General features: G+C 42.8%; 1 protein-coding gene across 2 annotated transcripts; it reads left to right on the forward strand.

Moving 5' to 3' along the window:
• The first annotated feature begins 96 nt into the window (after window positions 1-96).
• Window positions 97-17,725, forward strand: ldlrap1a (low density lipoprotein receptor adaptor protein 1a). 2 transcript variants are annotated; one of them, XM_069176743.1, is made up of 10 exons: window positions 97-252; window positions 8,180-8,322; window positions 9,523-9,635; window positions 10,498-10,612; window positions 12,506-12,578; window positions 12,788-12,883; window positions 13,372-13,499; window positions 13,798-13,832; window positions 14,142-14,173; window positions 16,739-16,884. In XM_069176743.1, exons 1-10 carry the CDS (start codon window positions 168-170, stop codon window positions 16,783-16,785), a joined length of 867 nt encoding a protein of 288 aa, XP_069032844.1. In that variant the 5' UTR covers window positions 97-167; the 3' UTR covers window positions 16,786-16,884. The 2 variants fall into 2 exon arrangements, with proteins under 2 accessions (XP_069032844.1, XP_069032843.1); XM_069176742.1 differs by lacking the exon at window positions 14,142-14,173 and having other exon boundaries at window positions 16,739-17,725.
• The last annotated feature ends 1,151 nt before the right edge of the window (window positions 17,726-18,876 follow it).

Here is an 18,876-nt window from a genome sequence, read left to right on the forward strand (position 1 = left end):
GTGACTTAAATGCAGCGTCCCCGTCAGGCTCGTAAATCGCGCGATGTCCGACGGCACGGGAAGGCACCACAGCAGTCCATCTTCGCCGTCAGCAGCCCGGTCAACAACATTCCTGCTGGAAGACTCGCCGCAAACTTCTCCGACTCTCTGCTCTTTAAAACACCGACATGGATGCCCTCAGGTCGGCCGGGAGAGCGATCATCCGGAGCCCGAGTATGGCGAAACAGTCTTGGACTGCCGGCAGACACAGAAGTAAGAAATATTAGTTAATTTAGAGGAAGAGGAAATACAATTAAATTAGTTGTTTTGTTTGCACCGGTCGCTACAAATGTCCAATTTAGTCGTGCCGAAGTTAACTTTTCCTTCTCCCTGTACCCATTGTACTTTCATTACTCACGGATAATTAGTTCTTATGACATTTGTAAGATAACTTAACCAAAGTTTGGCTTTTTGTCTCAAAAGCAAAAGCATCAAAATTGTCGACTGTCATAAAAAAAAAAAAGAACTGACAATGCAGAAGTTTGACATCTTTTTAAACTTGCGTAGTTCGCGTTACGTCTCGTTTTGTTTGACAAAGACACGTACGTGCACCTCGAAAATGCGACTTAAAGAACTGTTTCTTCTTTTTGGTTGTTTTAGGGGCGAAATATGTTTCAGCTTGTGGTGATTGAGTCACTGTTCGCAATGCGGATTGTCCTGTTTCAGGAATTTTCCGGAAATGTTCATTTGGAGCGAATATAACAATAAATAACACTTTATCCAGGAAAAATAAATAAATCACGACTTTTAGTTTGAAATTTGCGAGAAAAAAAACCCCACCTGTAACTCTTTTGTATTTTCTCTTCACGTGTTTCAAGAATTATAAAAACGTATTTGAACAAGGTTTTACTGACGTGGCCAGTACAATACGTTTCTGTATTGCCTTGTTATTTTACTCGCAGCTTCATTATTTTGGATTTGTGGATAATCCCCCCCCCCCTTCCCCCTCCCATGCTTCCCTACCACACTACCAGAGGTCAGGGGCTGGGACTAATTTCTTGCTCAAGGGCACTTCGGCTGGGCATGAGCTGGCCCACACAGCAACACTAACATGAAACTCTTATTTTTGTGAAGATCGCTCTTGGTGCCCATTGTAGGACTCAAGGGCCACTTTGTAAACTAAATCTCTCTTGATCCTGGCTGTAAAGTTGCAGGGGGGGGGGGTGCTTGGAAAGCCTGAAAGCTCCCCTTGGCCGTAACCAAGAGTCAGGAATGCTGTGGGTCAGTCGGTGCACGGCCGTTGGCTCAAATTCAAGTCGGTCTATTTTAGATTGCAGAAAGGCCATTGTATCAAATCTATAGGGGTATTAGAAAATACTGGGTGGATCACATCAATACGCTCCCACTGTGGCACGTAACCTTAGCGGCTCACCTGGAAGAGTGGCAGGAATCGGAGATACCCTGCGGCATACCATGCCGGCACATTACTGCGTTAATGGACGAGGCTCGGATGTTAATGTGCTTACTTCTGCGCAGCTGTCAGTGGCTGCAGTTACTTCTGATTGTAATCCATCTGACTGAAAGTATTTATAGTGCATTACTGATAAATGTAATCCATTAGTTGCAGTAAACGATCAGAAAGTACAGTTCCAGCATGCCTCTTGCTCCCATTATTAGAGGCTTAATCAGCTTCCTGCAGATGCAGCCACTGACCCACTTTTATAGAAGTAGTGTATTGTAGTATAGATCTTCTCCTGGCTGCACATTCCTCACCGGCTCTGATCCATATCACCCAAGCCGGACTTCCGGGTCTGACTTTGCCCCACTGGGACCACAAATTCAGCTCACTGATTGCATCGGGGACGTCGGGTGAATGCAGCTAACTGATTGGACAACAGGTCCGGGGCACCAGAGGACCAAAAGGAGCCCTGTACCTTTTCACACATAGTACCATGAATAAGGCTCTGCAGGCTAAACCACTAATCTTCCCTCATCTGCACACTGTGAGGGAGTTTTTTTTTATTGAGGATGAACCCGTTCAGCCGCCCTCGTTTTTCTAAATGCCAAAGGCCTGGTCGCCCTAGACAAGGACCAGCCGGAGGGAGCCTTTTTCTAGGGGCCTCCTCAAATCTGTAACTCGCTGCCAGGATGGGAATATTTTTAGCCCATAATGAAGGAGTTATTTCACCAAAACACAGGACTTGCTCGACAGTTCAATTCTTGGTTGAGGCTTTTTCGTCGTCTGCTTCCACTGTTATTCTGTGTCGTCGCTGTCCCGCCCTCCTCGCTCCACTCTAATGACAGTCTACAGTGGTACTTTTAATGGCTGTGATTACAAGCTAAATCATCACTTGCACATATGAGATTGATGTGCTTTTCTCCAGTTGTAGATGCAGCAGATGGTATCTGATGTGATTGGCTGGTTTATATGAAATGCAAAAACAAAAAAAATCGTACCTGACTTAAACCCAAAACCCAGCAAAGCAACAATGTTGTTGTTCAAACGCAATGTCAGCGATCATGTTTCGATATTATATGATATACTTTATTGTCACCATGGGTACATTTTTCTTGGGCAAGTGTTGCTGCTTTTTGATTGAATTCTACATTTTGGACATGACATTATTCTGAAGAAACATACATTTGTGTGCTATAAATAGCAAGGTTTAATTAAAAAGACCGCACGCATTACATTCCAACACTTATTGCACAAATGGGACGACGTTTCACAGCTTAAAGAACCAGCAGTGTATACAAGCTAAAGCCAATTTTGTTTCACAGCCAGTCTATGCATGATCTAAAGATACATTAATCTTAGCTATTGCTCCTATTGCATCATCATATTGCACCATTTACAGACTGCGCTTATTGTAATGTTGGAGAACTTGTTGCTCCACAGTTGAGGTCGTTTGCAGCGAATGTTTCCCCCCAGAACGTCACGGTAGGACTCGGTGTTGACAGTCGGACCCTCGGGGATGAATTCATGGTGCACAACCAAACAATATGTCAAAGAGAAACGCCAGCACGCTCTCCGTTGCGCTCCGGATCTGACGCACATTATTCAGTCTCAGTCAGAGAAGCATTTCGAGGATCTCCGTTGTTGATTTTGCACCCAAAAAAAAAGTCCGTGGTGAAATCACAAGGGCGTACATATACCAGTGTTCACATAATTGTGGCCAACACGGCTGCTGATGTTGATCAAGTGACATAATTTGTAACACTTCCTCACAAAACCTATTGCTGAAAACTGCTTCGTGTGCTGCCGTCTGTTTGTGCAAAACAGCAACAGTTTTGGAACTTTTTGATCCACTTTGTGTCTCGTCAGATCAGATGATGTCACCTGTTTGTTTGTGTCGCCCACCGGTCTGACTCTGACTCAGCAAGGCTGGTTTCCAGGTTGTCCTATATTGTGAGCGCAGACACAGAGATGTGCGGCTGACATTCCTGCTCTATAGAACCTCTGTGATCGCACAACTAGGCCTGTAATACGTTCAACCTCGTTGTCAGTCGTATCTACTGTAAGTGCAGTGGAGGGCTGCAGTTCTACACAGGATACGCGTCTTTATTATTTTGTGAAACGGAGATCAACTTCATTTCTAGTTCTCTGCGGGGTTGAGATACAGTATCTGCATAGGTTCACTGTGATGTTCCTGCATGTCGAGCAGCTCTTAATATTAAATTATTCAAGCGCGCTGCCTCTGCAGCTGCCCTGAAATGACATGAATGTTCGACTGGTTTAAAGAAATGTGTGTGAACGTGTGTTTGGAGCTGCGGTGCGACCGACTGCAAAACCAACTCTTCCGCTGAGGAACAAGTTCTGCGGTTTGGTTCCATGTATGGTTTTTGTAGAACGGTCACAAAATGCATCACTTCCTCCATAGCAATGATAATGCACTTTAACCTGGATCCATCTCATCGACAGATATTCTTTCTGACCTCACGGTTCCTCTGAAGTCCAGTGACTGCGTCGGATGGCCGTGTAGATGGCTGTGTTTTGCGCTGCGACAGTTGGGGAAAGCTGCTCCTCTTTAAGCTCTGCTCAGATCAGTAAACTCGTGCCTCTGAAATGCAGAGACGTCTAAACCAACACGCTGCCATCACTGGCGTATTTATATTTTCCTGTCAGATGAATTTGTCACTCGGTGTAGACCTAGATCAGCGGTGTTGAGAGGAAATGGAAATGTTACCGGGGGTTTAGGTAATTTGGCACAGCGCAGCGGAGGGTCTGAAGTTGTAGAACCACAGTTGGTGGTTTCCCCAGTGATCCAGTGTTCGGTGCAGACACGCAAACCCGCCAGGACGTGAACTGCCTGTAAGTTGGACCTTTTTTTTTTTTTTTTTTTTTTTTTTTTTTTTTTTTTTTTTGGATCAGCACATCGGTTGTCACAGTGTCCAACAAAGACGGGTTTTTTTCGCACTTGGATACCTGAAACGGATGCTCATCCATCAGCGATAGACATCATGTAGAACTACAGAGCTGAAGAGTGGGGCTTCGTCTTATTTTTACTTTTAAAAAAAAATTCCCCCTTCTCTCTGACTCTTCTACTCAGGCTAACTTTAGAAAACGCATGACTTTTCACACCCGGTAATTAATCCCTTCATACCAACAGATGGTGTGTTTGCTTTGTATGTGCAGTGGGGGCGGGGGAGGGGTTACCTGGTTTCCCTCGATCTCACTTCACACATGCTCACAGCTGTTTCCTTTCACGTGTAGTTGTTGCCGACCTCTGACCCCAAAGCCGCCCACATTCCCGGGCCGAGCGGAGCCTGGTACCTGCACTGCTGCTCTTTTCCCAGGACGGAACCAAATTGGAAACCGATGCCGGTACTTTTATTGAGAATTTGATATCGGCCGCTCGGTGCTGTCCGTCTGACCGCAGTGTGAGATCAGTGTGTAAAAGCCTGCAGAGAAACCTGCTGCTGTCGGCCTTAAAGAGCTGCTTAAAGGCTGACGTTGTTTTTGGCGGGTTAATGGAGAGTTTTGTGTTCCAGTTTTTACAGGCGCCATCATGACTGTTGTTTATGATGATGGTTCAATTTAAAACCCTTACCCTAAAGAGATGCCCCGGCACCCACATTTACCTAAATTCACCAAATCCGGTGGACACGTGTATCACACCTAGACGCACAAAAAAGTTGCATCGCACCGTTACGTCAACTCGACAGGAAGTCCACCATTTCGAATTTAGTCACCATTTTGGGTAATTCTGACACGTTGTACTTTGTCGAACTCCTTCAAGGGATTTTGTCGCACCGGCTTGAATTTAGGTTCTCTGGATAGAAAACATGTTTGGGATTAAAAGTTATCAAAATAATTCGTTGTGCGTGTGCCCTCGACCTGCCGGCCATTTTGAGCGTCTCGCCATGAAACTACGAGTTGCTTTAAATCTGATGTACATGGACCGACCTTCTCCAAACATCACAGGTATGATAACAGCCCCGCCCTGAAGACCCCTGTGGGGTAATATTCGCTCATAGTCATAGCGCCCCCTGGTGGCCACGGGAAATGACACTTTTCATACTTTCACGTTCTACGTGGAGCTGGTTGATCACATGAACCTAAAGTCGGGTCACAATAACCTGAACACGTTCGACTTTGTCAATGGGCGTCGCCGTGACGATGCGGCAAAGTTTGATGTCTCGCCGTGACACAGGAAGTTGATGTTTAAGGTTAAAGGATGCTTGAAACCTCACGAAACGTGTCGCATACATCCGGCGTGGTGAGACGACACATCTGATGTGTTTTGCGAGTGGGCGTGGCCAAACGGCTCGCCAGCACCCCCTAAACTGCATCTCCGGCACCTAGTTTCACCTACATGCACCAAATTTGTTGGACTTGTGTATCACGCTTATATGTACCGAAAAAGTGTCTCGGCATCATGAATTTGTTTTCTTCGATCAGTGTGACCGTGTTGTGGTGGCCATTTTGAGCGTCTCACCGTGAACCTGCAACTGACTGTAACTTTTATGTACATATTCCGATCTTCCTCAAACATTACATCTTTGACAGCAGTCCCACCCTGAAGACACCTGATGGTGATATTCCTTCATAGTCATAGCGCCCCCTGCTGGATACAGGAAACGAGACAAAAATAGCAACTTTTACACGGGGATATGCGGTCCCTCGTGCGCTGTACGTTGGGGAGACGGCTTCGGGGGGGCTGCGCAGAGTGCGAGGGCCCTTTATCACTGCTTGCAGTTTTAATTATTATTATTATTATTGTTGTTTTTATTTTTTTTAAGATCTTTTTGTGTTGTGAAGTGTTGACAGAAAATGACAACGGATACACAGCTGGTTTACATGGTAACAAGTGCTGTGCCAAATCACCACTTACGGCCCTAATGAAAGCCAGCAGGCAGACATTACAGGCTATGCCAGGAACTTCTTTCAAACCATCCCTGATAGTCCCACCTCTGCCATTATATAAATTTGAAATCCTTTTGGGTGCCACCATGGCTGGTCACTGGAGCTATAAATGATTTTTTTTTCCCCGCAGTGGCTTTTTCCAGTGTGCTGTGCTGATCAAGTAAAACATTGACATACAAAAATGCAAAAGTTTAAGTGTATTTATCTTAAAGACTATAAACTTATGTCAGCATGAGATTAGTTTTCTACGTCTGATTTCGCCACACCAGCAGTTTGCTTCTGTGTCTGGCAGCGATGGTCAACCAGTCCACCACTTTGATGCAGGCTGATTTATGTGAACAACTATTAGATGGATTGCTGTGAAATGTGCTTCAGACATTGATGGTTCCCAGAGGATGAATTAAGTTGTTAACTGGACATTTTGCATTGAACCATCAGCCAGTCAAACTTATTTGATAAAATATCTCAACATCTTTGATGCTCCTATATAATGATTATTAGTGACTTTAGTGATCCTCTGACCTCACTATTTGTGACTTACTGACTTAAAAAACGTCTTCCCAGCCATTGTTATGGAATATCATAAACTTTGGTTCAGATGTTCTCTTGAGGATAGAACACTTTTAATGATCACAGTATCTTGGACTTTGCTCCATCACTTGAACACCAAGCATACCGTGCACACGGCCTCCCACATAGTAACCTCAAGTTCCATTTGAAAACTGCACAAAACTAACAAAGACGGTTGGTATTGGTGCTGTTTGGCGCTGGCTATAAGATGGAGCCCAGAGTCTGGTTCCAGTGTACCTGTTCATCACAGCTTTCCCAACGGAGTGCAGAGGGACATCTCGAATGTGTGAAACAGGAATAGTGTTTTAAAAGCTGTTTTCTTATTCTTTTATAAAGCTTTTTTTGTCCTGAAAATTGTTATATTTCAGTTTTAATGAATCCCAGCTCTAAAAACAATCATCCTGGATGTAAAAACCTTCTTTCTGCTCTGACAATGTGCTGTCTTCGTCTCTCTCTCTCTCTGTGTGTGTGTGTGTGTGTGTGTGTGTGTGTGTGTGTGTGTGTGTGTGTGTGTGTGTGTGTGAAAACATGTGCCTGCATGAGAACGTGGTATGCACTCCATCCCAGAGAAGATAAATGCTGGGAGGATGAATTTCTAGGTAATGGGGATGTTTTTCAACTCCTCTGTTTCCCTGAGGAAATCTCTGTAAACAACACCACGGGGTCACGGCCGGCTGGCTCCACACCGAACCTGATAAGAAACCACATGGCAGCTAAAGTTACAGTATTTTGTTTAACTCTCCACATTAATTTTAAGTAAAGACATGTTTGGTTTTTTATTGCTGCAAAAGTTGACAGGGTGATGAACTTTTAGAAAGACATCTGTAGCCTAGTTTGTGGCGAGATCAGTTCTGTTGCTCTCGTAGAGGAACGCCACACTTTCCTCTTATCTCTGTATGTCAGTCCATGTATACCAACGATTTGCCTTTTCATTGTCGAGCCCTATAAGTTGTTTTGAAGATGAAATATTTACTTTACATCCACAGTACCTCTGACCTAGATACCCTGTTTTTGCCTTCCCACTTCTGGGAGAGCGCAGATCAAATGGTTCGACTTTGAGTTCAACACGGGCTGTTTACATTTCCTCTGATTTGTGTTTTTAGTTCAGGCTCTTTGAATGTTCCCACGACTAATGTTATTTATTCAGAACATGACACGGGGGCAGAAGTATCTAAATATTTGATGTTTTTAACTTGATGAGTGTTGATCAATGTATTGACCCAGTTGTCCTTTGCAACATGTATTTTTTTTTTTCCCATGTAGAGCTTCCAGAGAACTGGACTGACACGCGGGAGACCATCTTGGAGGGTATGACCTTCAACCTCCGTCACCTTGGCATGACACTGGTGGACCAGCCCAAAGGAGAGGAGCTGTCAGCAGCTGCGGTGAAGAGGATCGTCGCCACGGTCAGAGCTCCAGTAACAATGACAATGTCATGGTGCTGCTGCCTTTCTATGTTTACATCAAAATGTTTTCAGTCAAAGTACCAAATTTGCTCTGATTTCTTCAATAAAACAAATCGCCAAAATCAATAACATTTCATGTGGGAAAACTCCTTTTGTGGTTTTTAATATGCTCGACAAGCTCAAATGATCTTTCCAACTCATGGAGGACCATTTCATCTTTTAATTTAAAGCACAGTATGTCATTTCTGCCACTCAGTCTCTCAATAAAAACAAAACAAAAAGCCTGGGGTTTGATAATGTTGCTTAGTAGTGTGGGATCATGGGAGATGTTGTCTTCATTGTTAAACCACCATTTTCAGACATTTTTCTGAGAAAAACGTACATATTACACCTTTTGAAAGTAAGCCCACTAAGGCAGATTAAAAGGTTTTGAGACTGCCTCTGTTGAGCGCGACCGGTGGGGAGCGCCGTGATATGCACGGAGCAGGGGGAAGCTGTATCCTTTCTTATTGTTGCTCACACAATGAAACTTGGAATATTTACTCATGAAGGTTATAACTTCATGCACGGCACGCAGCTGTGCATAGTTCACACGCCCCAGGAACAGTCTCAGAACGGATCCACCCTTATGAATCAGGTTTGGCAACAACATGTCATATTAAGATTTGGGAAGTTTTCAGCAGCGTGACAGTGAAGTCCAGTTTATTCCAGTATTTTGGGCTTTCATATGGTCACATAAATGTCCCTCACTGGACCCGAGGCTGCCGTGTGTACTGAACCTGTCCCCACAGTCCAACACACTAAACCTGGATTCATACTCGGGTCTCCTGGTGCTGTAGGTTTTGATAAATATTTGAGCATTGCTTTTACCCATCGGTAGAACCACTCCGACGGTGGACGCATGCATTTTACATGATCTGTGTTCAATCTTCCATCCGGTGTTATGACTTTGTTAGATGTTTGCTGCCAGAGGAGAAGATCACTGTGTGTTTCTTAACCTACTACCATAAGTACACATAATTTAGAAAGCATGAGCATCCCAAAATAACCAGGCACTTGTTCTTGCGGTATCTCTGGAACCTACGACATGTAGTTATATTTTTTGAGTAGGTCGGTATGGCAGCTGTGTGTGACAGTTTTGCAGAACTACACATCAAGCTTTACGTGCTACTGAACCGACTTCTCTTTCCAACTGTCCAGGCCAAAGCCAGCGGGAAGAAGCTTCAGAAGGTCGCTCTCAAGGTGTCTCCCCAGGGAATCGTCCTGTACGACAGCTCGACCAATAAAATCCTGGAAAACGTCTCCATATACAGGTACATGCAATGTTGCACCTAAGCAGCATTAAACTGTGACGTGGCTTTGCCGTGTAGCTGGTAGGGACGGGTATAGAATATTTTATTCCAATCGGAACCGGTTCCAAAGCTCTGATGCAAACAGTTTTGCTATCAATATAAAAATAAGTTTTGTATTATTGCCTCACATTCATTATCCTGCACATTTGATCTCACCAACTCCGTTTCTGATTAAGACTTTCAATCGTGTCACCCGCTGCAACACCGTGCATCTGCACACACCATCACATCCCCTCACATCCCCTCACACCCACTCACACACTCTCACACACCCTCACACACCCTCCTGCTCTGAGTGATGTCAACGGAAAGAAACTTTCAACAGTGTGGTTGCACAACGTTCATTGCCACAAGTGCAATGAGACTTTGGCATGTGCAAGCTGAAATGTTGAGCAAATCTGTCGCGACGTCCAGTGAAGGTTGCTCACCTACAGGCGGAGAGATGCGGAGAATTCATTCTGAAATGGTCAGAGCGTCATCTGAGCTGCTGGACTGAAATTCAGTGTCAGTTTCTTATCATTCAGAAGAGGAGCGGATCAATCATTAGTGATCAGGGGGCTGCAGGTAAACTACTGCGCAGTAAAATCTCTGTCAGAGGAACAGTCCCATTTAAAATAATGCTGCAGGCGGTTTGCTATTCAAGAATGTTACTTTATATAGAGCCTTCATGATGGGGTCCTTTTAAAAAAAAAAAAAAAAAAACAATAGAACCAATTGGAGCGTACATTTATGGCGGGAAGTATCTAGAAGAGAATAGCTATCGATATTGGAATTAATATTGTTAAAATCCTTCTTGTCTAACGTGTCTAACCTCGGTCTACAGAATATCCTACTGCACAGTGGACAAGCTGCACGATAAAGTGTTTGCTTACATCGCTCAAAACACCCTCAACGGGACCCTGGAGTGCCACGCCTACCTCTGCTCCAAGAGGAAAATGGTGAGTTTGGACTGATTGTGTCGTGTTAAACATGAAACGTTTCTCTGTGGTCTGAGGGGAGTTCGGGGCTGTCGGTGTGGTTGGGTAAATGGCTGACACCGCAACTCTTCCTTCACCTTCCCCTCCATCCTTCAGAGGAAACCCAAGAAGTCCAGCTCCCGTCGTCTTCCTGTGCGAAGGGCACTTTTCCTCTCATCTTACCTGCCTCCACACTCGTCCCTTTTTTTCTCCCAGGATAGCATGATAATACTCTACTGTCTTCAGAGCTGCTCCCCTCATATCGGGGTTATGCAGATAGCTCTGATCACCTCCTTCTGTCCTCTGTTGCTGCTCTTTAGACAACTTCCTCTCTGTCTGTTGAACGCACCTGCTCTCTGATTGAAATACACTCCGTCTCTAATTGTAATTACCGAGTTGACAGACTGTTTGACATTTGTTTGACCAGATGAAAAATGATTGTGCCACAGAAATGTGTCATTTCTGGAAAACAGCATTGTATATTTGCAGAATAAATAGCCACAGCTCATCTCAATCTGGGTAAAAGCTTTATTTACTTGCTGATATTTCTTTAGCCATTATCTATAATTAAAACTTGTTTTGACTTGTGAAATGTTGGTAATTTCAGATTTTTGACTCTCGTGGAATTCATGTCATTTGGTGCTTTGGTACTTTCCTGAGTCAAAATATTTTAATAGATTTTTATCTAAAACAAATCCATCACAGACCAGTGTAAAAAAAGAATAATTCATTCAGTCCATGAGACATGTGACAGAGTAATAAAAGATGTAGGTTATTTATTTATATTTATGTTTTTCTTTTCTTTTAAACTAACTAACTTCCCCAACCTATTTCCTCAGATGGAATTTCTGCGATTTTATAAATAAAACTGTATTTTATCTCAGCGTGGTGTTAATGAGGGATACATGGAGAGAAAAAGAGTGGATTTTAGAATTTGGATCTTAAATGTAGAGGTGAACATTGAACACCTACTTTTAATTCCTATAATTGAATGCATTCGAATCTAAATTGATTAATTATATTGATTTCTGTAAAAATATTAACAGCAGTCAGATGTAGCTCCTATCACCTATTGATTGTACTTTTTAGAATAAAACTTAAAGGACAAATATTTATTTACTCACAATAACAAATTATTAAACTACAAAATGGATATGAGAGCTGACGGAATACATTTTGTTTCATGATACTGTTTTCCTGTCGCATTCTGGGAGGATTACCCAAAACTAGAGCCACTATGTACACTTTTTTGGTTCCATGTTTGTTCTGCAGCAATGATTTATTTTTGTGTGTTAATCTCCTTAAAGGCATTAAACTTATTTTTGCCATTTGCCAGCCAGCCTGAAAACCTTCATCTTTCCTGTGAGTCCTGTAATCACTGCTGTGTATTTTTGTAGGGCGGCAGAGAAGTCGCCCCAGGTCTCATCTTAATGAAAGAACAGCATTGTCTCAATTAAACTGCTTTCGGGGTAAATCATCTTCACTCAGTGTAGTCGTAACAGCGAAGGAAGGAACACGGATCACATGAGGAGATCAGAGTTTTCTGTCAACAGCGGTCGAGAGACTCCAAACTTTCTTCTTTTTTGACATCCTTCAGTTCTTCGCAGATTTGAGAGCATCACTGCTCAGAAGGAACATCCTTTTTGTACTAAACTGTCCTTGGTCAAAGTCTCATTGTACTTTCTGTCAGGATAGTACGAACAGTTCACAAATGTTACATCTCGAGTGAGGACAGCCTCTCTGACAGGAAATAGGACACATGTTGAAGATAACACTGACCACTCTTCTTATTCAGTATGAACTTACTAGGTGTGAACTAGGCGTTGGTAAACTCTCACTGTCTGTTACAAAGTGTGTTTCTCTTCTCTCTCCCAGGCTCAGGCTGTGGCTCTGACAGTCGCCCAGGCCTTCACTGTAGCTTTTGAGCTGTGGCAAGTGGCCAAAGAAGGTTGGCAGGCTCCACACTCCTCTCAAGTCCTGGAAATGACACACACATTTAAGAAAACAGCTCCTCCACAGATACAGTGTGTATCTGTGGAGGAGCTGTTTTTATCAGCATCTATATGAAATCAGCCCTGATTCGTCAAAGATGTTGATATTAGCTGCTTAGTTGCAGTAAACAGGTCCTGACCCGCTTGTGTTGCGTCTGTTTTCTAGAGAAAGAGAAGAGGGTGAAGTCTGGTTCCGCCGGAGAGGCCAGCAGCAGCTCCCATTCAGAGAGATCAAACAGCATCGGGAGTCTAAAAGGGACAGGTAAAAAAAAAAAAAACGCACTCCAACCTGCTATCACACCAAAGCATGGAACACACCTATCCGTCCACGAGAAGATATCGCGTCAGTGTCACGTTTTTCCTCACCTAGGCGGGAAAAGTACACGCATGTAAGATCAGAGTCGAAGAAGGAAGTCATATGATGAAGTACAAAGTCATAGGCCCAATGTCAAACTACACATTCATAAACTCAAACACGGAGGAACATCCCCTGTAAGCCTGCGAGGGCTCAGGGTCGTCCCGCTGCCAAACTGTCAAGTACATGAGGTTCTCTGATGGGGACTTTGACCCCTTTATGCGCCCTAGTTCAAAGCAAATTTGTGAAATATTAAACATGGTTGTCATGCCTCCCACAAAATGAATGAATGAGAGAATGATAGAATGAATGAGAGAGAGCGAGAGAGAGATTGTAGGTAATCATAGTTGATTAATACAGCAGCGATGATTGTCCTTCTTTCTACTCTCAACTAGATGCTGCCACAGACAACCTGTTGGACTTTGAGGATGGTGTGAACGCTGCAGTGGAGACCAACGGGAATGTCGGAGAGGATCAGCTGGATAATCAGAGGCCCTCCAAGACCAATAACAATCCGGCCTGGGTACGAGCTTCTCCTCCTCCTCTTCATCACTCTGTGTTGAACATGCTGACATGGGAGGCGGTCGCAGAGGACTCTTCACAGAGTTGTCTTTCAACGGACCATTTTCAGTTTGAGATTTGGATCCTGCATGACTCTTGGAGTATTTTAAGTGTTGCTTTAAATACAGTTGAATATAATGTGAGATTTCCTGGAGGAAGTGTTGGAGATATCTTGCATGTATCTATGTGAAACTTTGTCATATGTCCCTTTATATAATACTTCCTGGGTATATATTAATCTAACATACTTTTTCTTCCAGGAAATAGAAGATGGTTTGGATGAAGCCTTCTCCAGGTGAGATATTTCTAATGAATATCTTCAATAATATAAAATAAATCAGAATTGATTCTCATTATTGATTGTTACCATTAAAATGCCCCCTCACCAAAATTTGCCTGTCAAATCCTTCACTGTACTAGTTTGTTCTGCTGCTGCTTGGCTCTACAGCGCTACTTACTGCTGATTTATGTGTACTGCAGCCTAAAAAAAAAAAAGCATTCTCTGATTATACAGAAAAGGAGTGGATCATTTAATCAATCAGGGAGAAATAATTGCGTAGCTAAACTTGACACTGTCCTCAATCTGCTGTGTTTGTGTCTCCAGCTGTGCTCTGGATAGCTATGGTTCATTTCCAGGTAAAGTGGAGCCTCACTTAGTGTGGTAGTCCTAATTACTAACCTAACATCAAACCATCCAATCACCGCTCAACCCAATAACAGTGTAGTCAGTAGTGTGAAGTAGCTTCCTCTGTGCTGTAAAGTAAGCTGATTTAAAGTATTGAGTTTCAGTCAGTTAAAAATGTCCATCTGTCCATCTCATCATCACCAAAAATATATTTTTTGTGTGTGATAACCGTCCTCTGTGATATAAAGTGTGTGTTCGTGCCAATGGACTGCAAGCAGGTGGGAATAAATGTTCTTCGTTGCGCAATCCCTGTCGCTGGTGTAAAAGTGGAGCAGTGGGTCACTCGAACGCACCGTTTGTCCCGCGGTTGAAATGAACGCAAGGTCTTGAAGTAATCCTGCTGACCTTCACCCAGATTGTTTATACAATATTATCCCAGAGAGAAAAGGATGTTTGCGGCCAAACGGAAGGGACCAGAATTAGAGCAGACGAAGGGTTTTGGTTATGCAAGCAGGCCGGGGAGGCTGAGCTGGAATGAAGGCAGCATTAAAAACCAGCAGTTAACCTGAAAGCACGTCGTTGGAGTTGAATTAAAAAGAGCTTTTCTTGCCAATAAGCCTGAGGGTCAGTGAGGGAGAACGGGAAAGAAATAGAATAAGACCCGATGAGACTCGTCATGCTGCTGTATAATGTTTACATGAGCGCAAACGTTCTCTTGGACTCAAGGATGAACTGATTAGATTTCTGTGAACAAAGGTCAACGGTTACGGTATCCTTACAAACCTCATTTGTGGGCATAATTCAAGAATTTGGAATCTAATTGTGCGAAAACAAATTCACATAAATGTCTGATAGGATCAAATAATGAAGCGATGACATTTTATATCCAAAAAGTCAAAGGTCACCTTCACTGTGACTTTATAGTAATCTAGAGAACTTTCCTGGCCATTATTCAACACCATAACCACAGACTGTATATAAAAGTGGATGTAGTTTCTGGGTCTGAACAATGACGCCAATGCGGAAGTGCCTTAAGCTGCAATACCACCGAGGGCCACTAGAGGTTGGCTCCAAAAAGCTTCCTCCTCCATAGACTCCTTTTCAACTATGAAATATGAAGACAAACGATTTCCAAAAGTTATTTCGTTGTTACTAGCTAAAGTCATTCCTTCTTATCAGTTTTCTGGATGTCCATCTTAAAATAACCCTGTTATTAATTATAAAATAAGCTTCAAAAAGCTGTGTTTTTTGGTGGCGTCAGGTGGGCGGGACGAGGTATCGCCAGGTTTCCAATCAGATCGAGTCGCATCCACCGCTCGCTTCTCCCCAGCTCGTCCAAATATGGTCACTTCCTGCACCAAACTGAACTAGCAAGATGGCGACGGCCGAAATTCGAGCCCGAGGCTTCATAATGGCCATTCCCAAACCAGTGAGTGACGTAACTACTGATTGCCGCTTGACCAGAACTTGGGAACAAAAGGGCAGATTGTGACCATATTTCGTATTTGTTCAGACACTAATCTCGGTGTCCACCTTGAAACTGTGCTGACTATAGATCCTCTGTGCTGTCGTGTTGAAGATGTCTGTGATGCATCGACGTTTTGTAGCTTTTTTGCAGCAACATCCATATTTGAAGCCTTGTCCGCTGTCATGGCGACAACTTTGTTTTAGCCGAATCAGCTTTATTGGCCAAGTATATGAACACATACAACAAATTTGACTGTTTTGTTGTTTCTCTCAATGGATTTAAACATCACTTCAGTAGACATACAGCAGAACAAGAACAACAAATCTTAACAAAGGCTAATCAGTTTTATTAAATGCATCTCTCACTAATATACACTTACCACCTTTTATTGAATATCCTCAAAGTCTTCACCTCGTCCTGTACACTGAATGAATGTGGACCGACGGGGATGTGAACTGCAGCTTGACCGTTTGACGGAGCCATAAAACTGCAAAGCTGTAATTCTAGTTTTATTTGGCTCCATCTGAGCTGGCAAGATAATTTGTCCTTCCCTTACAACTCTAAATCTGGAAACACTTGCAGAAATAAGAAGTTATGAACCAACTCCCAGGCCTGTTCTTCATGAGCCATTGCGCAACAAAAATGCTCAGCATTTGTTTCCTGTGTAGGTCATTTTAATCCCACATTTTCAGCATAACTGTGGCTGCTAATATTCAATTTTTTTTTTTTTTTTAAAGACCACAGCCAATAATGAATCGATGGGATGGAGGGGTAGTGGTCTTCTTGCCCTCCAAACAGACTGATTTCAGATGCAGACTCCAAATAGAAGTTTGGTACAATGTTTTGCAAACTGAAGCAACATAACATGCTAAAAACTACACAGCTTACCTGCCATTGTACAAAGAAATGAAACTCTATATTTGTGATTTGAAGTAGGAAGTATTGAGACGAACACACACTCTGCTGGTTTTAGTCTTTTTATGGGATAGGTTGACAAAAAATAGATTTTCTTTTTTTTTTTTCTTCTTTTTTTTTTAATGGAGCGCTTCTTTTTTTAGTTTTCATCCATTCATCTTTCTCTCCCCCCTCCTCCCGCTATCCTTCTCAGACTGGCAGTGTCGCGTACTCACCCCCAGGTCCTGGACATTGGGGTGACGCCCCAGGACTGGCTCACCGAACCCGACTGGGACAGCACCAACGGAAACACTCCCAGCGATAGTAACCCGTTGGGGGACGATTTCTTGGGATTTTGACCTCCACTGCACGGCAAGGAGGGAGACAACAACAAAGACGAGGAGGAGGAGGAAGAGGAGGAGAAGGAGAATGAGGAGAGGGGGCTGTCTTCTTATGAATTAACCAGACATCGGTATGTATTAAAGACGAGGCTACAGTTGAGTCCACGAGGGAATAAGAGTAGAACCGTGAGATGAAGTTTGCTGCTCTCATCACACGAGTGGTTCTTCCCTTCTTTGTGGAAACAACGCCGGCTGCTTCCTCAGCAAACCAAAGCAATAATAATAACCTCCTCTAATGTTACTCCATTTCCTCTGTTACTACCCTGCAAACATTTATGTTCACCAAGCCATTCCTCGGTCAGCATTTTGTTTACTTAATTTCTTCCTGTTTCTGCAGCTTCGGCACCGTAATCAGTGTTTTGTATGTCTTTAGTTATAATTTATAGTTTTGAAATTATTTTTTTATGGATGAAGTAGAGCTTAATTCAGACTGATGTACAGACTCTATCAGCAGGCCTTAATACCAGCAGGACAATCAGCTGCGTGAAAAAACAAAAACGAAATAGATGGTTTCTTAAGTGGATTTAGTTCACGAGAGGATTCGGCCTTCCTCTGCCACGGATGGAAATTGAAGATTATTTTATGTCAATAATCTGAAAATCAATGTACTTGTTGTATTTATATGAAATCTTTGAGTGGCTCGTTCCACACATGTTACAGGCAGGACTTTTTCTCTGCAGCAGTGTAACATGTTCTCATGAATGAAGCCCACATGTGTTCACAATCCATTGTGGCCATTTTAATGTACTTTATAATCTACCAGCATTGTATAGAAATAAAATATATTCATGAATATATAATAGTCCTGTGGTATATTCATCTACTAACAGTGGCTAAATACACACATGACTGTATGGAGGACAGGAAGAGGGAACATGTTCAGTTTGGACAGTTCACTGTTTATTCGTTTTTCTGGGACTTTTAATCATTTAAAAAAGTATTTTGACTGTTTTTGTAAAGCACTCCATTAAAAGTAAAAAATCCAGCTGGAAAAAATTATACTAAATTAAAAGGTAAATTGCAGCATAACGTAGTTAAAGTGTCAAAGTAAAAGCCCTGGTTTGGTCCCTATGACTCATGTATTATAATATATGACATCATCAGATCATGAACAGAGAGGCAGAGTTGCTGCTGCAGGTGGAGCCGGTTTGAACTACTTTATATTCAGTTTTATATCCAGGGACAGCAGATAAATGCGAGGAGTCGTCAGATGATTAGAAAAGAAGAAAAAAAATTCTCTAATCTTTAATTTTTCTGAGATGTTGAATCATTTGAACATTTACTTCGGCTACATTAAACCACGTGAGAAGTTTGCTGGGAGCGGTCACTATGGGGGAGCTGTTAACAACTCGGACATCTGAAATGTGACCCTGACTACACACTGCCGTTCGTCAGACAACAAACGGGTTGGAAACCGCTGCTTTATTCGTTAACGAGTTGTCCTCCACTGTGTCACATCTTCATCTTTAAAGTAACTAAACCTTTCAAAAACAAATGAAGCGGAGTGGAAAGTTCAATAGTTCCCTCTGAAACGTAGTGGAGTGAAAGTGTAAAGCACAAGCACCTCCAAGCTGTACTGACAGCACTTGAGTCAAGTTATTTTCCACCACTGCATGCGTGTGTCGTTAACAGGTTACAGCGAGTCACTGAGCTGAACTGTTTTCACCCGTTTACAGTCTCAATGCTGAGCTCGGCTTACAGACTGTGGGTGAACATTTACCCTGCAGATAGGACTTTAATTCTGGACAAGAAGGCAAATCAGGTCATTTTTTCTAAATGACAAACGGTTCCTTTGTGCTCATATGGTGGGAAGCACACCAAAAATAAATCAAATCTGTAACTCGATGACGCAGGCTAAACTGTGTCTGCTGTGGTACATTGGTTTACAGAAGCTACAAAATAAAACTTGGAGACAGAGAGAGAGAGAGAGATTTTTGAAATGGATTCTTTT

This window comes from Embiotoca jacksoni, unplaced genomic scaffold (genome assembly GCF_022577435.1).
Source record: "Embiotoca jacksoni isolate LCO1_2020_lvr unplaced genomic scaffold, fEmbJac1.0.p SCAF_7, whole genome shotgun sequence".
NCBI lineage: Eukaryota > Metazoa > Chordata > Actinopteri > Embiotocidae > Embiotoca > Embiotoca jacksoni.